Source organism: Cervus elaphus, chromosome 12 (genome assembly GCF_910594005.1).
Source record: "Cervus elaphus chromosome 12, mCerEla1.1, whole genome shotgun sequence".
Lineage (NCBI taxonomy): Eukaryota > Metazoa > Chordata > Mammalia > Artiodactyla > Cervidae > Cervus > Cervus elaphus.
The window spans coordinates 34,795,799-34,822,733 of NC_057826.1; the positions used below are offsets into that span (position 1 = coordinate 34,795,799).

Sequence of the window (26,935 nt, forward strand, 5' to 3'; positions counted from 1 at the left end):
AATACAAAACTAATAATAATCAGAGTTACTTAATCATGAAAAAATTAATTAGGTTAAGCAGGAAGCAAGAATAATAATTATGACAAGAAGAACAAAAACATAAGCATCTGTAATTACAGAAAACCAGAAATCATCTAAATTTACAATAACAGAGAAACGGTTGAATAAATTATGCATCATCCAAACAATGAAATGGTATGCATCCATTTAAAACCACATATTCAGAATGGCAGAATGTTGATCATGATTGAAGCTGAATGTTGGGTATCTAAGATTTATTATACTGTTCTATTTTTTGTATGTCTGAAATTTTCTGTAAAACCTGTTTTATATGTTTTCTAAGACTAGTGACAAAGGAAAATGCTCATGATATAACACTAAGTGAAATAAGCAGGGGGTGGGAATCCAGTACAAACCATATAAAGTATGAGATTCTAATTTTGTTAGAAACACAGATATACCCAGCGTAGACAGCTTGAAAGGAAATGCTCTAAAATGATGGGTAGTGAGTGGTTCTGGGTGGGAGATCCATAATGATGGTTATCTTCTTCTTCCACTTTTCCATAAATGTCTTAACAATGAATATGCTTTACTTTTGTCATTAGCAACATGACAGATAGGAAAGAATTCATATTTGGGAAGGGAAAGAGGACAAGAGAGTGCAACCTGAGATCAAGAGCTGTCGAAGCAGTGAGCATTCCTAGACACTGCATGAGACAAAAAGACGAAGTCAAGTGGGCTGTCTGAAGCTTGCAAGCTATTCCAGGAGATAACTTAAACATGAAAAGACACCTAATGTCACCAGGCTGCAGACAAGTGTTGAGTGAGGAGTTCTTACAAGTGCTACAGTAGTTTAAAAAAACAGAAAGTCATCGAGCTCTGGTAGTTGAGGAATGATGACTCCAGGAGGCTGCCTAGGGAACTGTGCTCCGATGGGTGAGTGGGGTTTATAGAAGGGATGATGGAAGGAATCTGGAGGAGAAGGTAGAGTTGGAGGCATGGAGGGAAAGAAAATGTGGGGTGCAGAGCAAATCAATTTGCCTGAAACAGTGTTCATGTAGAAGAGTAGTAAGAAATATAACTGCTGTCAGGTTTAAGTGAAGGTTCTCAACCTCATCAGGCTCCAGACCCCCTTTACAATCTTGTAATGAAAATCACAGGTAATATAACCTAATCCACAGGCAATTCAAATAAATCAACATCATGACCTAGCTGCAATATAAAGGAGAAATAAAAGGAAAATAATTCATAATGGTATAATATACATTACAATAGGTACATTTTCAGACACCAGATCTCCAGAAGACAAAATGAAGCAGTCAGATCCTCGCCTCTATCCCTATGAATACAACAACAGCTATGCACATCAACTGATAGCCAGTTACAGACCACAAGTAACGGTGCCAGTGCGGAAGGTGACCCTTGGTAAAGTCCAGAAGAAAACAAAATACACACTTCCAGCCAAGCTGTGCAAAGAGTACTTGTTGCTTATAAAGTTGGACATAGGCTCTGATCATTATCAATAGGGTTTTCATTTCCCTGTTATCTGGTGGACACTGGAAAGTCAAGCAGGAAGCAGGGAAATTCTCCAAGGTGGTCACCTGCCCCATGCATTGCAGGATTTCTAGCCTCCTTGGCCACGCCCATTAAGTGTCAGTGACAAGGGACTTCCCCAGTAGTCCAGTGGCTAAGACTCTGTCCTCCCAATGCAGGGGGCCCAGTTCACTCCCTAGTCAGGAAACTAGATCCCACATGCCACAACTAAATGTCCCGCAGCCAAATAAATAAATGAATAAAATAGGCATTTTTTAAAAAAAAGTCAGTGGCAAATCACCCCTTAACTCTGAAAAACAACAATGTCTCACAGGGTTCTAAACCCCCCCAGAGACCACAACTACTCTTGCTGAAAAGGACTGGAAAAGAATGAGCATTTATGCTGGGGCATCTGGACAGGACATTTTTCCCATGAGCACAACTGTCTCCTGTCTCATGTCTTGTAGGATGCTGGGTATCCCTATCATGGGTGCTAAAATCCACTCATGGCAATAACCAAAGAACAGCCTTCATCCATCCTCTCTGGGCCATACCAGTTTGCCTTTGAGAGATCTTGGAAGGTCTGAATGACAAGCAACAGAAGCAACCGGGAAAAGGGCCGGTCTGAGATAAGGAACTCTCATTTTTAACACCTGCAAGTCTTTCCATGATCATTTCTCAAATAACAAGTTCAGAATCACATGATTATTAGAACAAAAAAATGAAAACTAAATAAAAGAACTCTTGAACATTTACTAACATTTGACTTTATCTCAAACCCTAATGCAGCCTGTGGCTACTTTTGAAAGGAGAAAGCTGCTGGGAAGCCTGTTACCTGGGGGTCTGGGAAATACAAACTCAAGAGTTGACCACATTTGGATTTTCACTCAAGTGGGAAGGTCAACTTGAAGTGAGGCATGAAAAGAATGTAAAGTCACGCCTTAGAAAGGCTCAGCACAACTGCCAGAGGGGCCAGGACACAGCTGGGAGGGGGGACTCAAAGACACTTGGGAGAAAGAAAAGGGAAGATAAGGCTGTCTAATCAGCATCTTCTTACCTTTTGTAACTGAGACCCTTTTAAGATAGACATTTTTAGGATCTCTCTGTCTCTTTATCCTGCTTTATTTCTCTTCATGGCACTTATCACCACTTATAGTGCTAACACATCACAGGCATGTAAATAATCAGTGAATTAATTTATTCAACAAATACTTATTGTGTGCCTGCTATATTCCATGTTCTGTTTCTGACAGGGTGGGGGACGAGCAGTCAACAAAACTGACAACATCCTTCTCTCATGGACTTTACATTCTACTGGGGTGTTTGGATGATAAACAGATACATAATGTAATATGTCATATAGCGATGAACATGGTGAATAAAAGAAACCAGGGTAAGGGATTAAAGAGAAGGTGGTTAGGAAAATTTCTCTGAGAAGGAGACATATGAGCAGAGACCCGAAGGACATGAAGAAATGAGCTACACGGACACTGAGGCAAAGAGGGAATTTCTACCTTATTTGAAAATTAAAGCTAAGCTATCACGATTAAAACAATGGATTTTGCTTTCAAATTAAGGAAAAGGCTATGCCATGTAGGCTTCCCTAGTGGCTCAGATGGTAAAGAATTTGCCCCCAATGCAAAGACCTGGGTTTGATCCCTGGGTTGGGAAGATCCCCTGGAGAAGGGAGTGGCAACCCACTCCAGTATTCTTGCTTGGGTAATTCCATGGATAGAGGAGCCTGGTGAGCTACAGTCCATGGTGTTGCAAAGAGCTGGATGCAAATAAGTGATACACACACACACACACACACACACACACACTGCCATGTATTCTGCGGAATATCAATTTCCAGCACCACAGGTATGGCTTCTTACCAAATGTAGTTTTGAATAGGCATAAAATAAAATTAGTGAAGGAATGAATGACACAAGTCACCTTATCACCTTCTGGAAGGACATGCATACTCCCCACATTGAGCATCACTGACTGTTATCGCTTGGCTATGTGAAGTGATGTATATAACTAACCTTACTGTGGTAAGCATTTTGCAACACATACATATATCAAATCATTATGTTGCACACCTTAAATTTACACAATGTTATATGTCAAGTCTACTTCAATAAAGCTGGGGAAATAATAAATTTATAAGAAAAGAAAAAAGTACTGCTTGGCTTCTGAAATAATTTCACATACAGTTGAGTCTCGCTACTTATACTGGTCACAGAAGTCTGATGCAGAATGGACCAGAAAAATATCAACATAAAAAAATCGAACCAAAGTATTCATACCACATATGGTTACAAAATTCCATCCCTGGAGTGAAAAGCATGAGGCTTTTTGACCCAGTAGGTGTCTATGAATCAGAAAATCATCAGCTGTGACAGGCCTATCGCAGTCATTGTTTCCATCCCCGTGTCTGGGCATTCCTGCTAGATGAGTACGTAAATTACTCCGTCTTTAGAAAATTTCACACACAATGAATCACTTATCCACTTTAACTCTTGTCCCACCTCCAATGTGTCCTGATAGAAAATAGATCAAACTCCAAAATGAGAACTTTCGAGGATGAAAGCACTAATTTCAGTTTTGGGTATACTATTCAAACAATGCAAATGTAGACATGTCTTGATTCTTAGAATAGTATAACTTGTATATGTTTTAATAACTTAAAATGTTTCTGAAGGGATTAAACTAAGACTAAGTGGTTACCCCTTCCTTCCTTTTGAAAAACTAAATGACACCGTACAGGGGAGAAAATAAACTTTTGACAGAAATATCACTTGCTCTCAAAAGTCCGTCTCCTACCAATAGACTGACTGCATCAAAATCTAAAACTTCTGAACATCAAATCACATTATACAGAAATGGGAAGGAAAAATATGTGATAAAGAGGGATCATAAATTAGTAAGCAAAAACAAATATCCTGATGGAAAGACAGAAAAAAAAGAATAAAAACTACAGCTGGATCATAACTATAGAAAGAAAATATCATCAAAGAAATGTATTGGAAAGTAAGAACCTACCAAAGGTTTCTTTTCCTTGTTTTTAATAATAACTATTGTAGGAAAGAATGTAGATGAGCTAAATACTTAAATGCTCACAGAAACAGTCATTTGCCCCAACTGTGAGAAGGACAATATGGTTATGAACATACTACAAATGGGAATGTAAGGATGTGTAACCCAGAACTTGCACTTCTGGGCATGGATCCCAAAGTAATAACCATGCTTTAAAGCTTGTTTATCACAACACTGTAAAAAAAACCTGGAAATAACCTAAATGACCAAGTGTAAGGCTTTGGTTTAATAAATCATGGAAATCATAGCATAGCCATACCATGAAATGCAATATCATCATTAAAAATATTTTTGTAAGAAAAATAATAAATGGTGATGCATTAAAATATGAATGATGTATTAAGTTTTAAAAGACAGTTTAAACAGAACAGTATATAAACACATATCTACCACTACAATATGTTCATATAGTTCTAATTTTGTATATGTGTGTAAAAAAATGTACTTGTGTATTAATGGTAGGGAAGAAGACTCTTAAATATATTCAATAAAATGAGAAATAAGATTACAGGGGTTATTTATGTGATCTCTCTTTTTCAATTTTTCTCCCATAGAAATGTAATTTTTCTTATAAAAAAACGTTGGCTTTTAAAAAACTCTTCTACTCAGTTTGCTAGGACCTGATTTGCACAATATGATAAATCTTTTCAGACACAGGAGAAAGTATGCTTAATGAAACAGACTTCTCAGAAACAGCTTTTGTGACAAATTCCATTTCATCCATTTAATGCCTCTAATTCTTTATATTATAATCTTATCTAGTATAAACTTAGATGGGAACATTTATTTTAATCAGAAAACATGTTAACAATTGTGTTGCCAAGCAATTGGGTAAAGGGCAGTAACAGAAAGATCTTCTATTTCAAGTAATTAAATCATATTAAAAGTAAAATAATATCCCAAACAGAATTATCTAATTCATTCTACTGAACAAATTTTACTGTGAGTGCCTACTATGTGCTAAGCACTTCACTGATAATTATTTGATAGAACCCTCTCCGAAGAGGAAGAAACATTTAGGTCTAAAATGTTCATCTGAACAGTTGCCCCTTAAAACTAAAGCCCAGAAGAACAACAGCTCCACTGGTAAAAATTCCTCTGCTGCATAAAGAAGATCCTGGACGTCTCATCCCTCAGCTGCTATGTCTCATCTATAAAGCTCTCCTGTCCCTGCACACGCAAGACACCCCACCCTAAACTGAAACCTCAACACTCACACGAAATTTGCCAAAAATGAAGTCACTCTAGCACATAATCACAATTCCAATGGTAAAATAATGCAATGCTTTATTTGAATCACATTCAGTGAACACAGGCCAACTGAAGCCACCTGTTACTTGCATAGACCTCTCTTTTAGCAGCTCAGCAAGAAAATACTATAAACATTCATTCTTTACGAAATTGCTCAAAGGTCACTTTTCAAGGGAAGGTTATCAATGGGAGACCTGGCAATAGACTCACGGTATTTTAAAGACTCTACACCTGCATTTTAAAAGGCACTGGTAATAGAGATCACTGTGTATACTATCACTGCATTGGTGAGGAAAATTAATGGAAAATATTACTACATGTATAATCCCTAGGAGTATATTTGAAAATTTGACTGTGAACATCAGTATCATTTAAATTCTATAAAATACTATTTGCCTGAACAGGGTGCACATCTTTTTAAAAGGTTCACTGAATAATACCAGTGTGCTGTACCAACCGCCTAGGTTTTCAAACAATTGTCAAAACAGATTCCAGTATCCATTCTACTCAAATATGTTAGAAGAAGATCTTAAAGTTGTCAGGAGTGTCATGTAGGTAACTTATAAAATGTAACCCAGCTGACTCCACCAACTACAGAGAAATGAAGAAAGCTGTGCATCAGCTCAAAGAGAAAAGATCCATCAAAGGAGCAGGATGAGGAGGAGATCAAGTCCAAGAACCAGCAAAGTCCCAGTTCTGTGCTCAGACATGATGGATTTTATCTAATAGAAGACTTCAGATCAGGATTCTGAAAAGCCACGCCATTCATTCCCTGTAACAGTAGGTCGTCGCCTGGATGCACCTACCCTGCTGCTCCTGGGACAAGGTTGCCAACATCAGCAAATAAAAATACAGGTACTCCACTTAACTCTGAATTGCAGATACACCAAAACAGGTTTGTTTTTGTATAAGTGATACAAGTACGTCCCATTATTCATGGTGCATCTGCAATTCAAAATTATCTGGACATCCTGTATTTTATCTGGCAAAATACACAAGGGTGATTAAAAAAAAAAAAAAAAAAAAAGGCCCTGCCTTCCTAGAGCCAGTGTTTCAGTGTTGCAGGATATCAAGAACTAAAAAGGTAAACAAGTTGAACTTTTTATTTTAAGAAAGGTGTTCTTGCATATATTTCACCAGAAAGTGAAGTCGCTCAGTTGTGTCCGACTCTTTGTGACCCCATGGACTGTAGCTCACCAGGCTCCTCCATCTAGAGAATACTGGAGTGGGTTGCCATTCCCTTCTCCAGGGGATCTTCCTGACCCAGAGATCGAACCTGGGTCTCCCACATTACAGACAGATTCTTTACCACCTGAGCCACTAGGGAAGGTGCATTTCACCTGGATTCACCAATTCTTAATCTGTGTCACTTCACACATGACAACCACTTGAGAATAAGTTGCAGACATCATGTCCCTTCACCCCTGAAGACATCACTATGCATCTCTTAATAATAAGGATATTTTCTGATGTGATCAAAGCATAAGGATAATATTAAGAAGATTTAAAAGTAATATAATATTATCCCCTATAGTAAACAGGGGCTTCCCAGGTGGCTCAGACAGTAAAGAATCTGCCTGCAATGCAGAAGACCCAGGTTTAATCTCTGGGTCAGGAAGAACCCCTGGAGAGAGGAATAGCTACACACTTCAGTATTCTTGCCTTGAGAATTCCATGGACAGAAGAGCCTGGCGGGCTATAGTCCATGAAGTCTCAAAGAATCGGATACAACTGAGCAATTTTTCACTCACTCAACTCATTCACAGTTAACTAGAGCCCACATTTAAATTTCATCAATTGTCCCAATACTATCCCTTATGGCAATATTTTTTCCCAATCCAGGATCCAGTCCAAAACCGCACGTGCGTTTCGTTGTCATCTCTGTAGCTTCCCTTATTCTGGAACTATTCCTCAGCTAATACAGTAATTACAAGCCAGTGTGCTAAGTGCTGAGCTGGTCATGTGCAGAGAGAGACGGGAAGGCACCTCCTGATTTGTCTACACACACACACACACACACACACACACACCCCTACACAATCTGCTCTGTCCAAGAACTGAGCAGCTCCTGAACACCACTAGCCATTTTACCTCCTATGGAGTTCAACAAAACACCCCAGCATTTCCTATTTTAACTCTAGGAACCTTTTTCTCTCAATGAAAATGCCGGAGTATCTTAAAGAAAACCAGTAGCAGCAGCAATTCTTGTCCAGATTATTCCTACCAAAACTACTGCACCATGGTGATTTCTGTGTAATGTATCAGCACCTTGATATCAGAATCACACACAAGGTCCAACTTTGATCTCACAGCTCACAATTTCAATATTTTAACTGTACTCTGCAAATACCGCAATAATCTGGAAAATTTGCTAACACAGCTCATTCTGCCAGTGAAAGAAAAATGTGAGAATAGGGAAGTTTTGTTTAAAAAAAAACCAACAAACAAGGACAACGGTAAAAGACTGTTCATTTCCAACTAACACTTGTTCAATGAAAGGGAAAGGTGAAGATAACATTAAAGAATAAAAAGCAGAGCATAATTATTTGCTTGTTTAGCTGAGATATGCAAAAATACTCAAAGGTTTCCTCCTGCATAGTTTTAAGCTGGATAATAACTTTTCCAAAAAAATTACCTCTATAATAATAAAACTTAAACAAAAACTGAATTATCACACATTTTTAAAGAATTCAGATCTGCCAATTAATGTACAGAACCTCTGTGGCATGTTTTCAGTGGCTCCATGAACACTCACACCAGAATATCTGCAGGCAAGAATACAGCGGTCACCACATGGCATTTTATATAAGTTCCTTCGAAAGAAATTCTTCAACACTGACATCTGAAGTCCTTCATAGTGGAAGAGAATGCACTCAATGATCTAATCAATTAAAAAGATGAAAGTGGACACAAATTGAACTTTGACAAGCTACAGCCAGGCTAACCTGTGGGGACTCTGGGCCATCAGCTACAAGTCCCAGTTGAACCATCATATCCAGGCCTTGGTCCAGGCCCAGAGGTGTCTGGTATTCATTAAGAGAACCATGTGATTATTTCAGCTCTTGCTAACAAGCAAAAATTCTGAAAAAGAACCCAACGTTATCTTTTCCAGGATCTTTTAAACTCCTACCTTCCTGAATTTCTTTTACATATAGTATTTTCAAATTTATTTTTAATTGGAGGATAATTGCTTTCAGAGTTGTGTTGGTTTCTGCCATACAACAATGTGAATCAGCCATAAGTATACATATGTGTCCTCCCTCTTGAACCTCCTTTCCAACCCCAGCCCATTCCACCCCTCTAAGTTGTCAGAGTCCCAGGTTGAGCTCCCTGTATTATACACTCTGAATTTTTTATCCTATTGTTTCAATTGGTCATTTCAGAACGTCACCTGGCATTTCTATAACAGGTTGCAGCTTACAAAGTACTTTACACATACATGATCCCACTTCACTCTGGTAATAGCCCTGTGACTCCTGTAGAGGTAACTCCATTTCACAGATGAGGAAACTGAGGCTCAGAGAGTTTAAACCATTTTTACACAGTGATACATTTCTAAGTGATGATACCAAGATGATACCGTATATCTTCTGTTAAGGGACTGCAAAATAACTACATTTATTTCTCTTATCTGGCCTTTATCCTGTATCTGTTGGTAACAGCACTAGGATTATCACCTTGCTCTGTTTTACTATTCAACTTTTAAGCAATTAGATTTTTCTCACATCCAAGATGTAAGCCCCATACGGACAAGGGCTTTGAGTTCAATTTCTCTGTATTTACTTATCCATTTTTTCAACAAAAATGTACCAAAACCACTTAAGTCCAGGCACAATATCTGGTGAAGTGAAGTTGATCAGTCGTGTCCAACTCTTTGCAACCCTATGGGCTATAGTCCGCCAGGCTCCTCCATCCATGGGATTCTCCAGGCCAGAATACTGGAGTGCGTTGCCATTTCCTTCTCCAGGGGATCTTCCTGACCCAGGGATCGAACCTGGGTCTCCCACAATGCAGGCAGATTCTTTACCATCTGAGCCACAGGGAAGCCAATATTCGGTGCTGGAGGCTTAAAGTTACTAAGACACAGAGCAGTCTGGAAGGTGAACAATGACAAGGACTTGTGACAAGTGCTCTAAAGGAGGTGTCTGCCGGGTGCCAGTGAGCCCTGAGGGGTCAGGAGACACTCTCAGGACAAGTCTCGGCTGCTCCACCACACCTTCGTGCAAAGGAACTGCTCCAGCAGCCAGTGAATGAAATCCCTCCTACAAGTAGTGGGGCAGTCATGAAATGACACCCAGTTCTCTGCTGGGATTTAGGGTAACGCCAGTGGCTGAGTCAGATCCTGCATAAACCAAGAGGACATTACCAGAACTGTGATAAAAACATGCCAAAATAAAGCCAAACCTTCCCACACTATAATTCTCTGCCATTTCAAAATATGAGTGCTAATCATTCTCCAATGAAAACAAATCTGTGCTTTATGGTGAGTAAAGAAACAAAAAAGAGCGGAGTCTGGAAACAACTTTGAGGAAGGAGACCATCCCAATAACCAATGTCTTTGACAATCAAATAAACAGAACATCTCCGTGCCCAGCACAGTCATTCAATGTGGTGTCCATGGTGGCCGACTCAGTCGTGGGAAAGTTGCGGGAGACCAAGGTCTAGGTCGTAGATGGTCAGGAAGCAACTGGGTGGAACAACAGCCCTTCCCTACAAGCAGGTACCCTTAGCTGACCTTAGTCTTATCAAATCTTCAACAGAGGGGCTGGAGTACATAAGGTCTCTTCCACCTCCTTAATTTTATGCTGCTAGAAAATGAAATAAGTAGAACTCACTCTTAGACCAATTATAACATATGTTTTCTTAAACTAATCTTCAGAAAATGTCTACCATTTACAAACAACGGGAGAGCTTGTTTTAATTTACAGCCCTCAAGTTGGTGCTTTGCCCAATTCCAAATCCTAAGGAGATCCTGACCCAGCTCATCAATTGCTAGTTTGTCAAAGTCAAGGATGTCACGAGCTATTAGATAACACATTCCTCATCCTTTCCTCTCTGCAGCTTGCCGAGCCTGTTTCCTTCCCCAAGTCCTGCCTGTTCAGACAGAGGCAGTAAAAGCCTCCCGTCCCATGAATCTTCCTAATAGGAAGGGAAATGTTTGAATCAATGCCTTTTACTTAATTTTTTTTAAATGCCAGAGGAAAAAAGAAGCTGAGCCATATCAAGCTACATAGGATTAAAATGTGATAAATAAGAGGAACATTAAAATGGACAAGCTGAAAAGAATTCTTCCAATACTGAATTTATAAAATGTTACTAGAACTACCATTAAATATCCTTAAGTACTTTTCTTTTAAACATCAACATTTTATTTATCCAAGAACTGGAAAAGATCCACAACATTCATACAGTGGCAAGCATTAAACAAGGGCTTTTAGATCACAAACACCTTGGTGATCTCAGCACATTTTAAGTTTCCTCAACTGTAAAATGGAGATAAAATCTACTTTTTACTAGATACACGTATTATATTACTTTGCATTATATAGATAGTATTATGCTACTTTGTATTATCTACAAAGTATTATGCTACCTTGCTTTATATATATATGTATACACAAAATAATAATAATTCAGAAACCAGGTATTAAGCCAGAGCTCAGTCGGTGCTTTGTGATGACCTAGAGGGGTGGGATGGGGGATGTACACACACAGCTGATTCACTTTGCTGTACCGCAGAAATGAACACAACACTGTAAAACAGTTATACTCCAATAAAAAAAGAAAAGAAACCAGTTATTAAGCACTTACTATGTGCTGGACTCTCAGTAATAATAAGCACATCACCTAATTATTACAATAAATTGCATTTAATTTTCACAACCATTAGTTCTCCATCTTTATATCATTCATCTATTCAACAATTAAAGATAGTCGTGTGTGTATATAGCTATCTGCACAGTGCCTGACAGATACAAAAAAGAGGGGGAGGATAAAAGGTCTCTATTACCACACAAAGAATATCCTATTGTCACTTTTTATTTATTCATTTATTTAGACAGTGTCACGTGGCTTGCAGGATCTCAGTTCCCTGACCACAGATTGAACTGGGGCCAAAGCAGTGAAAGCCTAGAACCCTAACCACTAGGCTACCAGGAAACTCCCCTCTAGTCACTTTTAGAACTACACAGAGAGAACAAAAAAGATTTGGAGACATAGGCTGCATTTACGATTTACTTTGCTAATAAAGGACAGACGTGCTCAGAACTTATCACTGTTATTGTGTGACCCAAAAGAAATGAGACTGAATTGGGTTCATTACATCTCTTTTTAATTATGGTGACCCTAGTCTTCATAGTGACTTAGCCTCACCTCAATGCCTACTTTAAAAAAGAAGAGAAAATCCCTCTACTTTGTATTTTCTAAACAAAGCACCACAAATCTGTAGCCCAGGAGGAATATACTGGAAATCACTTGAAGAAGACTTTTAAAACCACCCTCGCTCATTCACTACTTCATTTACTCATATTTTCTCTCTCTCTCTGTTTCTCCTCAGCTCTAGACAGTTTTGGATAAGTTTTCTTATCTTTATTCCTGATTCACAGAAGTCATAGAATCTTAAGGTTAGAAGGGACTCTGGAGGTCACTAAGAGGCCATGCGTTCTTTCTAAAGAAATACATACTGCGTCCCTGCAGAGGAGAAGCACATGGAGGAGTTCTGAAGCCTAACTGTTTCTTCCCTGACCAACATAAAAATGACAGTTTCCACCTCATCTCAAAGGGCTGCGGGGATGAATAAACGTGATAATGTATGCAAAGAATTCAGCAAGGTGCCTGGCACAGAACAGGTACTCAAGAAATAGGAGCCCATCTTACTTAGAAGTCTTATAGCCCTCTTGTTATATCCTAATGTTTTGGATCATGATTCTGTCAAGGCCTGAGCTACCCCTCTGGGTCCACCCACATATTTAATAACTACACCTTCTCAGCTCAGTTTACACCCTCCGTCCTTGCTGTGGCCACCAGCTTCCAGCAGTTGTAACCAAACAGCACCCCACCTCCGTCAAACCACTTCTCTCCAGCTCTCCACCTTGGGGATCCTCCGACACCAGAGCTGGGACACTGTGGAAAAGGCCAGCACTCGCACGTGTACAAACCTGGAAGTGCAAGGACTTAGTGCCCTGGGGCAGCTCTTGACCAAGGAGAGGGGAGCCCATTGATAAAACACCCACCGTGTCTGTCCCTTCTGAGGCACAGACTGCCTGGCTCCTCAGAAGGTCCCCAGAGCTCACGACAGTGACTGGCTTGATCACACAGGCTTGTGCCAGCTTCCCCTCCTTCCCTGTTTCTCTCCTCCCCAGCCCCCACCCCGCCTTTCCCTAGGATCACTGCCCAAAATAAACTACCTGCATGCCAGCCACTGTCTTGGACTCTGCTTTCTTAGGGACTCCAGGCTAAGTCACAGTCAACAGGAATAAGGATGAAGGACAAGTGAGCCCCAAGGCACAGCACCAAAGACCTCCTGTAAGGCCAACATGATACGGAGGTCACTCTAAGTGCACACAATTAGCCTCTCATCCAGCCCCCAGGTCTCCATTTTACTCATCAAGAAGTAAGGGGCTTTGTCAAAGGCTATGCTGATACTTAGATACGGGATACCTACCAGAATTCCTGTAATCTGCTCAGAATACAGAAGTCTCCGTAAATAAAAATGTTATCTCTCTTCCTTTCCTATTCCCCCATCAAAAGGGAAATGACATGAGTTCTCCATGACCCAGTCTTCCTATTCTTAGGAAAACCAGGCTGCCTCCTACTTCCTCATCCAAATATTCACGCATTAAGTTCCAGATATTCTTCTGGTATCTCCCACAAAATCACTGCTGACCTCACGTATCCTTACAAGGTACAGACTTTGCTTTTTCCCTCCATTTCTCCTTCTCAGAGACATCATTACTTATGGATGCTTCTGATGAGTCCCCTCTTATTCCTTTACAACTCCAGAAATCCAAAAGTGGTTTTTGCATTGCCATTCTAGGCACGTACTTAAATCACATATTTGGTGCACATACTAACTCAGATAGAAATGTACACAATGAAAGTCCATATTCTATATGTATTTATGCTGTGCACACAAACACTTGAATTCTACTGACAGATCAGGATAAGCTGTCTCAGAAATTCCGATGATTGCGCTTCGCAGGAGTATGCTGGGGAAGTAGGAAGAGATCTCTCCCATCCGGTCTCTGGGATTAACACTCCTGCTCTTTCCAGCTCAACTTGACAGTCCATAGCATCAGCAAGAAATGAATCTTTCCTGATGCCTCATTTTCCATGAGACACTGACCATTAGAATGCCTGGAAATTCCAGCAGGGGCATGGCCAAAAAGCTCGGGAAATGCTGCAACAGAGCCCAGCTCTGCCTCCCTCGATCTCAGACTCAATTTAGGCCAACTGTCTCTGAGCTTGGGGAAATCAGGGATTTCAAACTGCTCCTTGGAAAGTTAGTGTTGGGGGTGGAGATGGGGTTTGGGAGGTGGAAACCATCGACTTCCCATAAGGTTTCACATAAATTTTCATTTGCCAACAAAAATCCGTGATACTCATCCATAAAACTTGAAAGCCAATGTACCAATTACCTCTAAATTACCTTTCCCGTCTAATAGACAATGATCTTTCTACTCAAAGTGTGGTCCACAGACCTGCGGCAGCAGTATCATCTGCGAGTTTACTAGAAATGCAGGCGCTCAGGGCCGCTTACAGACCTCCTCAGTAAGAATTTTCAGTTTAACAAGATCCCCAGGCAATCTGTATGCACATTACATCTTGGAAACTGGTTTAAGACATTTAATCTTTTCCTGTAAGTGTTTAAGATGCTTCTTCTTAATGCTAGTTCTAATCAAAGTAACATATTAAAGTATTCTACTGAAAGAAGCCAAGAAAACTAAGTCTCATAATTTTAATGGGCAATTCTGGGGATAAAAATTTGGGGTGAGCTGATGTATTCTTTTCTTCCTTTAAATATATTAGAAATCTGAGAAGTGTCTGGACTGCTCCTTCTTCCATTAAAGAAGATATTCCTGATGGACAATAGGCACCATGCTCCCCTCTTTCTAATGTACTCCAACTCATCCTTCAAAGGCCCAGGAAGCCTGCCCCTTACATGGCCCAGCGGACACCTCCTATATGTGTGGTTTTCTTAATGAAACGCTCATTAAAGATACTAAAAAGGCAAGAATCTCATAAGCTCTAAAGCTACTTGTTCCAAATAACCAATTCAAGTTTACATCTTTCATCCGTTACTTCTTAGATGACCCAACCATCCTGTTCCCTCCCCTTCACTGGAGTCCAGTTTTGTTCTCTCATTGGAAACATAGAAGTTAGCCACTCTTTATGGTCTAGTCATTATATATACAGATCTTCCTCAGCTTACAATGGGACTGCCTCCTGATACACCCATCAGGAGTTGAAAAGGCATTCAGTACACTTAACCCACCTAGCATAGCTTTGCCCACTTAAATGTGCTCAAACACATTAGCCTACAATTAGGCAAAATCATCCAACACAAAGCCAATTTTACAGTAAAATGTTAAAAATATCTCATGTAATTTCTTGAATACTGTACTGAAAGTGAAAACCAGAATGGGTCCAGAATGGTTGTAAGACTATTGGTTGTTTTCTCTGGTGATTGTGTGACTGACTGGGGGCGGCCACCGCCCGGCATCACCAGAGAGGAACATAGAAAGATCACTAGCCTGGAAGAAGATCAAAATTCAAAATTCCAAGAATGAGTTCTATAGAATGCACATTGCTTTTTGAGTCATAAAGTCAAAAAACTGTCTAACTCAAACCATTGTAAGTCAGGGATCATCTGTATATATTACACATTGTTTTACCTCCACAACTCGAGTGTAAGATCCCTGAGGGGAACCATCACATCTATTTCACCTCTGGACACAGCTCCCAGCACTCGGCTGCAAGACTTGGTGAATTATGTGTACTGAGGAACTCGGTCCCACAGTTTCTTACCAGACACTCTTCTCCAGGTACTATTTAACAGTTTTATCTACAGTATAAAAGAAGCCACTGAATCATTTGATTGCCTTTATCCCCCTGGTAAACCAAGGCAAGGAAAACTGTATTAAAATGATGGTACCTTGGTGAGAACAAAACCCTAGAACTAGGAGTCCTAAGGAGTGAAATGAAAGTGAAGTGTTAGTCGCTCAGTTGAGTCCAACTCTTTATGACTCCATGGACTGTAGCCCGCCCAGCTCCTTTGTCTATGGAATTCTCCAGGCAAGACTATTGGAATGGGTTGCCATTCCCTTCTCCAGGGGATCTTTGCGACCCTGGGATCAAACTCAGGTCTCCTGCATTGCACGCAGATTCTTTACCGTCTGAGCCATCAGGGAAGCCCAAGGAGTGAAATGCTCCTACATAAAAGCAGCAGGTTCCTCTGTGCTCCAAGTTGGCTCTTGCGGGACAGGCTTCAGGGCAAGGCCCATACCCTGACTAGTTAACCTCGAGAGAAAGCTTGGCTTCTCTTCCGAAAGTTCTGCTTTCCTTAGGAGATTCCTGCCTCAGGCGGCTTCCACAGAAGCAAAAAATAGCTCAGAGGAGACGTCTGATTCTGCGTCTTAATCTATATGACTCGGATGAACTCAGCCTTGGAAGGAATGATTAGAAAAGATGGAAAGGAAGAAACAGGCTAAAAACTCAAAGTAATTATATGTTTAAAAGAAAAAAAGGATTTTTTTTGAGCACCACACTTTTCCTAGCAAATGAACTACATAAGGCACTTCCCTCATGGATGAAAACCTCCAAATTTCTCCTCAGGTCAAGGAAGAGAGGTATTTTTTCTTCTCTAGTGTTGTCAATTCATATTAGAATTAAGCTTCTGCATGATATACTGGGGAGTTTTCAGTTACTTCTCAGCGCTTCTGACACTCATTTCACTCTCATTTGTTTATTTAAACATAAACAAACCAATTTGACTGCTGTTAAGTTTGTCTGCCTTCTAGTTGCTTTGATGGGACCTGTTTATAACACATACTCATCTGCTGAAGCCTTTGAGCATCCAAGCTAAACAACCAAATCCAACTTATTCACAAGATCACAAATGTGTGTGACCTGCTCCCTGTCATCCCAGACCAACTGAAAGAAAATTACAACACTCAAAGTAAAACATGTTTCAGATATAAAGTCCCTGCACATTTCATTCCATAAAACGATTTCTCGTTTTCAAGTTCACCAACTAAAGGGGAAAAGTGTTGATAAGTTATTTGAGAAAATTGATTTCAGTGCTGTGTTTTTTAGGACCCAACCTGACGCTGGGAAAGATTGAGCGCCAGAGGAGAAGCAAGCGACAAGAATGAGATGGTTGGATGGCATCACTGAATCAATGGACATGAGTTTGAGCAAACTGTGGAAGACAGTGAAGAACAGGGAAGCCTGGCATGCTGCAGTCCATAGGGTCCCAAACAGTCAGACATGACTTGGTGACTGAACATCAATAATGATACAGAATAGAACAATACAGCTAAAATATAGGAGGTGGAACAAAGTGCTGTGTGCTAAGTCACTTCAGTAGTGTTCAACTCTTTGAGACCCCATGGACTATAGCCCGCCAGGCTCCTCTGTCCATGGGATTCTCCAGGCAAGAATACTGGAGTGGGTTGCCATTTCCTACTCTAAGGGGTCTTCCCGACCCAGGGATTGAACCCGCGTCTCTTGCGTCTCCTACACTGGCAGGTAGGTCCTTTACCACTAGCGCCATCTAAAATATAGGAAGTGGAATGAAGTAGATGTATCATTTCAGGGTTCCAAGTCATCTCCGATCTCTTCCAGATAATCCTTTAAATAAAAGATGTCTTATTTAGGAAAACATTATTTACATAAATTCCATATTAATACAGGAAAATTTAAACCCGGGGGAAAGAATAGGTCCTCACTGAATTGTTAACAAGTAGCTTACAGACAATAACGAAGTTTTGTTAGCTCCCTTCTACAGACAATCCATACAAAGCTCTGGTTTTTCCAGTAGTCATGTATGAATGTAAGAGTGAAACCATAAGAAGGCTGAGCAATGAAGAATTGATGCTTTTGAACGGAAGACTCTTGAGAGTCCCTTGGACTGCAAGGAGATCAAACCAATCAACCCTAAAGGAAATCAACCCTGAAATTCATTGGAAGGACTGATGCTGAAACTGAAGCTCTACTACTTTGGCCACTCACTGGCTCTACTACTTTGACTGAATCACTGGAAAAGACCCTGATGCTGGGAAAGATTGAAGGCAAAAAGAGAAGCAGGTGGCAGAGGATGAGATAGTTAGCATCACCAACTCAACGGACATGAATTTGAGCAAACTCCAGGAGACAGTAAAGGACAAGGAAGTCTGCCATGTTGCAGTTCATGGGGCCACAAGGTCAGATATGACAACAAATGAATTGCAACAAAGACTCAGAAATTAATTGACCAGCCTAGTCTGATTGATTTCAACATTCATACTCTAGGAATCCTCTAGACATATTCCCTCCTATAGATATAAATAAATGGCCACCTGATAATACCTTCTTTTCCTCACTATCTCAACCTTTCCTTCTCTCCAGTACAGCAATGCTGAGGGCAACAAAGCTGCCTTGGGCTGATGACACCACCATGTAGCCAGAATGGAAATCTGCCTCACTTTTCCCATGTTCGCCTTTCAGAAAATCATGCATACATTAGAAAGCTTTCCCAAAACTGTACACACACACACACACACAAACCCCTCTTTCATCTTTTAACTCTCTTCCTCTTTCCTCATTCTCAGGACACCTGTGCCTAAAAGTCTTCTTGGGTTCTCTATCATCTCTGCAGGATCAAGTCAAATTCCTTAGTTTGCAAAGTCCTGCACAAACATCACCTCTGTTTTAACTTCTGTCTCTTACAGCCCAGCATTCTACAGCCTTCTAACCACTAAGAACCCATTATTTCTTACACACAACCAGGCCCTTTCATAAGACAACATTTCTATAAATGCTATCTCTTCTGCTTGGAAAACAGCTTCATGCCTGCTCTCTACAATCCTCTTTACATATTAAACCAACTCCTATTCACCCTTCAAAATTCAGCTCAAGCTATATCCTCTGCAGTGGGGTTTTCCCTGATTCCCTCAGGCAATTACCTGTATGTTCATAATGTTTCCAGAATCCCCACCCCACCACCCTTTTTATTGCTATGCCTCTGCACCTGTGATACGGTATTAGTCATTTACTTAACACTGGGTATCCATGGACCAGGCACTGGAATATAGCAAGTTACCTTTGCATTTCCACTGCATGACACAAGGCCAGGAAAGTAGTAGGCAGTCAGTAAATGTTTGTTGAATGAAAAAGCGAAAGAACGACAAACAAGATCTTATCCAGGAAATATCATCAGGAAAGCCCATACTCTTCTGCTTTCCTTTTACTCAATTTTGACTTAAAAAATCAACTCAGTTGAGGTCTATCCCGATGGGGCTTTTTCTATAAACCTACGTCGTTGGAAACGCCTCATAGAGTAACTATGTAGTTTCCTTTACTCATAGAACTACCTGTTAGATCTGTGGGAAAGAACTACAAGACATAGCTGCCTATTAAACTATGAAAAACCTAACAATTTTTTTTTATCTTAGGTATTGGCATATCCCAATGATCTCTGTCAAGTTCTAGGGTGTGATAACATAGGAATTAATATCATTTGAACTTGATAAGCTTTTAGAGAACTAGACATCCCATCTCCTGACCCTAAACAGGAACCTATAGTGAACTGCTTGAGGAAATTGGATCTTAAAGATTACAGGTGGCAAACTTTGAAGTGCACTCCACTGAAGATCAGAGAGGCCCAACTAAAACAGCTGTGGCATCACAGCTGTGGATTGAGCAGAACTTTTTGTAGGGCTGCCTTGAAGGTGACAACTTTGGAGGAACTATGGTGACTGGCAGTGGAAAGAATCAGGACGTGTGAAAATCCTTAAAAATTTATTGACTTAAATAATAATGTTATGAATAAAAAGAAACCTTTGTGCAGAAAAAAAAAAAAAATCAACTCAGATGCAGCATACCTCTACTACAGAAACCAAAAATCATAAAAAATCATAGAATTAACATCTTTATCCTCTAAAGAGAATAAATACACCCACAAGTCCTTTTCATTCTCCACAATTAGTTTTATCTCCAACATTACCATTTCAGGTAGTCTTTTCTCTTGTATTTATTTATAAATACAGTAACAGTCCTTTTGCCATTTATTTATAAACATGCAATTTCTCCACAAAATATGAACTGCTTTGTTAGTAAGTCTGTGGATTCACTTGTGAATCTCCATTTATTACACTATTTCCACTGGAAAATGTATTTCAAGTTCAAATGACAAAAGTCATACACCAGTGCCATAGAATCTATTTTTCTTTGAAGAACTGCAAGTAAAGTCAACAGGTTCCATTTTTAGGTATCAGATGACATTTTAGCATCAGAAACAGTCATCTATATACTGAGACTGTTCAGCAATCACAATGCTAACCTGTAACCTGGGCTGGTGGCTGAAGGACACGTCTCTGAGGTTATGAGGGTTCTAGAAACAACCTCTTATCTCAGAGAGCTGATCATGACCAGTAACCACTGACTAAATACAGAGTGAAACACACATCCATAAGGACTAACTAAAGGATGTCTTTGGATCTCTGATGACTATGAACCTGAGGCAAAGGATGAACCAGTGAACCTCTAGAATCTCAATAAACGCTAAATTTAAAAGAACAGAAAGTTAGTATCAAAATACATTCCACAGATTTCAAATAAACCATGTTTAATGTGAAGGATTATCTCCCTATTTAAAGTTAGTCCTGGAGAAAACAAAGTCAAGTGTACACTAATTTTGTTATACTGAGATCAAGCCCCAGATATGAATTTCATTCTCATTTATCAAGTTTTAAAATCTCTCAACACCAGAAGAAATACGTGTGTTTGTTTAACTCATGATTACAAAATAAGGTAAGTGATATATGAGGATTTTGGTATAGGAAAAATCAGCCAGCCAATGAATGAGTCATTCTAACAGCCTAGTTTTCTGAATGGGTAATAGCTTTATGTAAAGCTCCAAAAGAGTTTCGGAGGTTAATTACCTTGAGTGTTAATATTTCCAATGTTTATGGCAGATTTCCCTTCCTTCCGAAAGAACATATTTAAAAATGTATCTTTTTTGGTCACTTTTTTGGTCCTTCACTCTCATTAATGGTAAATAGCAATTATGGACTTAGCTAATTACAAAGTAATGTCTGAAAGACCAGTTGAGATTCCCTAACCTAATATTCCCAAACCTTCAGGGCTTTTGCTCCCAATTCTTATATTTAAAGTTACAATTTTTCTATTTCCTACTGGTCAAACTGTCAGGGGTCAGTTTTCACTGTTGGTTACGGCAACTCCTCACCCCATTCTAAATTGTACTACCCATATATTTGTCATGGATCATTTGTCAGATAAGAAAAAAAAGTTAGGACCGTTATTTAAAATAAAAGGAAGTTCCGAAAGAGGGTCTGAAGTATTCTCCCAGACTTTATGCCATCTATTTCGGTTGCTGAGTAGGCATATTTGCCCCTTTCCTGGTTCTTGGCTAGGTTCCAGATACTTAAGAGAGCTGTGCTCCAGACTCAGGCATTCTGTGACAAATCTTATTGCTCTTTATGATCCCCTTCCTAATGCAGATGTAAACCAAACTATCACATGACCTCACTAATGAATTTCTGTACTTGCCAAACAACAAAACAAATGCAAAGTTTCCAAGGAAGCAAAATATTCAGGTTGAAAGATTAATCCAGAAGCTGGAAAATGGTCCCTATGTTACATAATAGTTACAGTTTCATATATTTACAGCATTTAGCATCATGAACAGGAGGGAGCTTACACAAGTAAATATGGTTAAAAAAAATTTAGGGGAAAAATTACCAAATGATTTTTTTTAACTGACAGAAGTTCAATTTTTTCCCAGTTTATTAAATTATTAGATACTTAGGCTAAGAAACTTCTTTTTAATTTCACACATCTATTGACTTCACTTACTAAACTGATGACTGCTATACTGGGAAAAGTCTTCTCTTTTACTCAAAGGGAAAAATGGTTGCTCTAACGTGTGAGTAACCTAAAGGTTAATATCATTGTTTTAACAGTCCCTACAAGCACTGAGGTCAAGCATGCAACATAAATTACTGCACTTAAAGTTTATATAACCTTGCTCATCAAACCTGAGAAAGCAAAACCAAGCAGGTGATCCAGGCTACCTTGTCACATTGAGAATGGGAGTAAAGAGAGTAGGTCATCAGTTATCCTAGTTATGTTTCCACACCCTTATGAGAAGGCTGGTCCTCCAGCTATTTACAAAGATAGAAATGAAGGGGAAGGGGGCTCTGCCAAGGCCACCCTTGTGAGTAACACCCAGGGTGGGCTGTTAGGTTCAGGCTGAATCCCCCGGGGCCATGTGGGCTTTCCCTCGGATTGGCCCACCATACTAGGCAGCCCTGGATCCTTTGGGTGCAGTCCTGTCTGGTCAGGAAAAGGCCTGTGAAGATTTCCAGTGGTCACTGCCAGCCTATGATTCTATATATGGAAACATCCCATCCTCCTGTGTCCAGCATTGTGAACACCACACCAGGGAGGAGGAGTGCGCAGCAGACCAGCCTCCCTCTTGCAGCACACTCACTCCCACCAGCACACTCACTTTGGTGTCTCCCAGGCCCTGCTGCCCTGAACTGGACCTTGTCATCAAATGGCAGCCCAGACCTCTGCTGAGTCTTGAAGGCTGGCGGCTCTAACATGGAACAGCTGGAAGAGGACCCTGCATTCTTTTCTCTGCATAAACACTGGGGGCTCTGTTCACCCTCCTGCGGCAGCATGAACTAAAGAATTTCCCCATCCCAAATTACAACCAACAGACCTTTCCCCAACCCCCATCCTCAACCCCTACCCCCAGCCCCGGATATAATTCCAGTCTGTCACCACCCATGCTAGTAAATAGCAAACTGCTGAATATATCTCAGTACCTTCACTTTGTATACTAGTTGAGGTGTCTGTAAATACACTAGCAGGGTAATAAGAAACAATTCTGTTATGTTCAGTAAAGTTTCCTGACAAAAGCGTTAAAGACCCTGATTTCATGCTTGCTCCCTATGAGACCCTTTCTATAAGATGCGTATCAATATAAATAAAGTCGTGATAGTTAAGTGTAACCACGTAGTACATGAAATGCAAATATCATTTTAATAGTCTGTAGCATCACCTACAAATTATTCTGAAAACAGAGCTCTAAAATTGGAATATCGGTGGAGAAAAAAAAATGAATGTAAAATCGGGTTTTCATATATTCCTCATACAGTCTAATCAAAGCTCAGCTTCTGAAGGGCAGTCTCAGGCTTCTTCATGTGTTGCTGAAATCCAAAGAGCCACGTTGCCCAAAAGGAGGAAAGAAAAATAGCCCAGAAAATCCAGACTCTACGTGACCTGACTTAATTATTTCCCAGGAAACTGCATGAGAGAAAAATCAATCATTCATGCTACCGTAGCTACCACACGGAATGGACTGAAGGAGTTGACAGTGGGCAAAAAAAACCCCCGAAGCTGCCAGCAGAGGTAAGTGGGCGGCACGGCCTGGGGCGCGGGCGGCTTGTGGGGGAGATGCCAAGGACCCGGGGGCCGCGGGGGTTCGGTCCCCGAGGACCGGCGATCGGGGGCGGGGCCAGGCCCCTGGCTGGGCAGCGGTGGTTGGGGGTGGGGAGGGGAACCCGGATCGCGGGACGGCCGCAGCGGCCGCGCACTTACCCGGACTGTTGGCCTCGCCTTCGAGGACGTGCAGTTCGGCGCAGTCGGCCAGCGAGTGCTCCAGGCAGAGCTGGAGGAAGCGGGCCTGGGTCTGGCTCACGCGCTTGAGCAGCGACAGCAGCGCAACGGTCTGCTCGCACTCGTTCCAGCCCTTAAACCAGCCCGCCAGCACCCCGACCTGGTCGCGAAACATCATGGTTAGGGGGCGGCCCTCAGTCTACAAAGCCCCCAGGGCGCCCCAGCCCGCCCCGCCCGCCCCAAAGTTTGGCGGAGCCGCAGCTCCGCGGCCGCCGGAGACGCGTTCCCGTTCCAAGGTGGCTCTAGTGCCCGGACGCTGCAGGTACTGCCTCGGCTCCTGCCTCTCTCGTCTGGTTTCAGTTACGTTCTGGTGGTTCTGGCTGATTTCCCCAGAGATGATGACAGACAGTAGCACGGAAATATTTTCTTTTTTAAAAAAATAACGATTAAAAAAAAATTTCCCCACAAGGCACACAAACTGAATGAAGAAGGCTCTCTTTCCCCCTCCCCTCTTCTCGCAGCTTCGGGATGGTGATTTCCGGCGTCCCGGGGTCTCTTCCCCGCTGGGCAGCAGCTCGGACCCTTCACACCCGCATTCCCGAGTGGCGATCACCACTGGAAGGAGAGAAAAGGCTGCAGTGAGACCTCGGCCAGCGAGGGAGCGCGCCGGGGAAGCGAGTGCATCTGAGGGGGCGGAGGGGGGCGCGCCGCGGGGTCTTAGTCTCCCAAATTCCGGCCGCCCCCTCCGCACCCGGATGCTGGAGAGGAGCTATTCTCGTTCTGGGAAAGGCAAGAAGCCTCCTTCCCAGGTGCGTGAGGAAGACCGCACGGCTTCCTGTTGCTGCCGCTGCGAACGGCTAGTGCTCCCCACACACCCCGCCCGGGGTGGCCTCGGGGGCTGTGCCTGCAAACGCCCGCACCAGCAACAGATCTTCCTCGCGCAGAAAACTTGCACTGCGGCTGCGAAGGGGCGCGGGGGTGGGGGTGGGGGCTAATGCAAAGCAGAGGCGGAGGCGCGGCAGCCCGAGTTCCTTCCTCCTCCTCCTCTCCCTCCTCCTCCTCCGCCACCTCTTCCTCCTCCTCCTCTCGGAGAAGCAGCCGAACGGCTGCAGCTCCATCTACAGCAACAGCCAGCATCTCCACCGCCAGGCGCCCCTCTGGATTTAGGCTGTGAGCAGCCGCGGCAGCAGCTCGAGACAAAAATAAACTCTCCCCACCCAGAGCTCAGCGCCCAGCGGGCAGAGGCGCAGTCGGAGCCTCGGCTCCCGCGCGCCGCTCGGCTCCAGCCCACCCGGGAGGTCTCTGAGGGTCCGCGTCGCCCTGAGCGATCGGATGTGTGCGTGCGTGTGCGTGCGTGTGTGTGTGTACGCGTGTGTGTGCTGTAGGCATCTTGCCCCAGCTCCCGCCGCCTACGGGCGGGTCCGGCCGGCCCAGCTCCTGGCCCGCGCGTCCCAGGCCGAAGTCGGCACGGCCACGGGCGCACGCCGAGCGCGGAGACAGTCGGCGCCCACAACACTGCCTCCCCCGGCGGGTAGGGCGGTTCCGTGGGGACTGCGGCTCCGCGCCGCCGGCACACGCCCCCGAACGACCGCGAAGAAGAAAAGTTCGGTTTCGAGGGCTCCCCAGTCCTAACCCTGTCCCGGTGGCCGCCAGAGGCGAAGAAGAGAGAGCCCAGCGACTCGGCCAGCCCTCGAGGGGCGACTCGCTCTCAGCACCCCCGTCTCCCTGTTCCCAGAACTTCTCGAGCGGAGGCGGGGGAAAGGCCCCCTGGAAGGGGACCCAGAGACCACGGCCCCCCCCCCCCCGGCCTGGGGCGTAGGACAGAGTGCGCTCACCTCGGAGCGGCTCATCCCGGCGGCTCGAGGCCCCACGCGCGAGTCCGGGGCGGCTGCGGCTCTCAGCGAGGTTGGGGGCGCCCGGAGCGCGGGCTGCGGGCCATGCCGTCGGGGCGGGCGGCGCGGAGAGAGTGCGGCGCTGCGGGTTCGGGCCGCCGCCGCCGCCGCTCCTGCTGCCTCCAGTGTAGGCTCGCGGAGGACTGAGCCGCCCGAGCCGGAGCTCCCCACATGCTACTGATTAACATACACCATTACATCATGGGCTTGGCAGGGAGCGCCCGAGCGGGGGGAGAGGAACCCGGGCGGCGGCGGCGGCGGCACGCGGGGGGAGTCGGGGGAGGATCCCCGGCCCCGGCCGGCGGCGGGGGTGGGGTGGGGGGAGGTGGATTCCTAAGTGGGGACCAGAAAAGGGGAGGGGAGCGGAGAGGGAGGAGCCAGATGGCGCAGAGGGGTCGGGTTGGAGGAACGGCGGGGCGGAGAGGGAAGAAGTTTGGGGAAGGGGAGGGGTCCAAGTGAATTCCTGCCCTCTGCTGCCGGCCTGTTCTGGAGGGGCCAGGGCGCTGGAGCAGCCGGAGTGCGGACCGCCGGGGGGGGGGGGGGGGGGCGGGACCCTGAGGGCGCTTGAGCGGGGGCGGTGTTGCCACCGGCCGCTCGTCCTTGGGAATGTGGTGCGCCGACTCCGGTGACCCCTCGGCCCTACTGGGGCCCGGGGGTGGCAGAGACCTGGGGTCAAGGACGCTGGGGCTGTGGACGGGTTCCGGGGGTCGCAGAAGCCAAGGGCGGAGGAGGCCGAGGGGTCGTATGCAGGGCTGGAAGTGCCTGGGCACCAGGCTCCTGCGGCCCATGTCCTGTGAGCGCGAGAAGTTCCCGGGCTGCTCACCCCTTGCCCGGGCCGGACCTCAGATGTCCTTTATTCTTGTGGGCGGCCCCGGCCCCTCTGGGGCCTAGCTCTCCCCTGGGGAAGCCGCCCGACTTTGGGGGCCAGCCGGGAAACTATGCCTGGCGCGCTGGCTGCGGCTGCGGCTCCGGCTGCGGGCCTGGAGCGGAGAGGAGGGCCGCCGCGGGCGGCAGGGAGGCGGGCGAGGCCACCTGTCAGCGCGTCTGCGTCGTCGCAGGGCTGGGCAGCCTTCACCTGGCCCTGCAGAGTGCGCGAGGCCTGGGCCGGGCAGGGCTTCAGAGGGCCTCGCCGCGCACACCAGGGGGTGGGGTGGGATTGTGGGGTGGGGGGTGCAGCGCTGAGGCCAGGCAGCACAAGGAGGTATGGGAAGGTGGCCTCGGCTAGTCTCCAGAGTAGAGAACTGGTTACAAATACCCTAAAACCTAAAAATCTCTGTGTCTTCTAGCATTAATTGAATATGCACAAGAGGACTTGGTGACCAAATCCAGAC

General features: G+C 43.7%; 1 protein-coding gene and 1 non-coding gene across 4 annotated transcripts in view; one reads left to right on the forward strand and one right to left on the reverse strand.

Moving 5' to 3' along the window:
- Positions 1–25,807, reverse strand: part of SAMD4A (sterile alpha motif domain containing 4A) — a 221,876-nt gene extending 196,069 nt beyond the window's left edge. The window contains exons 1-2 of one of the 3 annotated variants that reach the window (XM_043919926.1): positions 25,548–25,807; positions 23,695–24,327 (exon numbers count right to left, since the gene is read on the reverse strand). In XM_043919926.1, the coding sequence (XP_043775861.1) occupies positions 23,695–23,890 (196 nt within the window). In that variant the 5' untranslated portion in view covers positions 23,891–24,327; positions 25,548–25,807. Of the gene's footprint in view, positions 1–23,694; positions 24,328–24,463; positions 24,678–25,547 lie in introns of those variants that run through there. The other 2 variants (XM_043919928.1, XM_043919927.1) reach the window with 2 other exon arrangements.
- On the forward strand, positions 19,344–19,474 carry LOC122706042. Its single transcript, XR_006344296.1, has one exon. It is a non-coding gene; the product is annotated as a small nucleolar RNA SNORA18 (small nucleolar RNA).
- Positions 25,808–26,935: the final 1,128 nt, after the last annotated feature.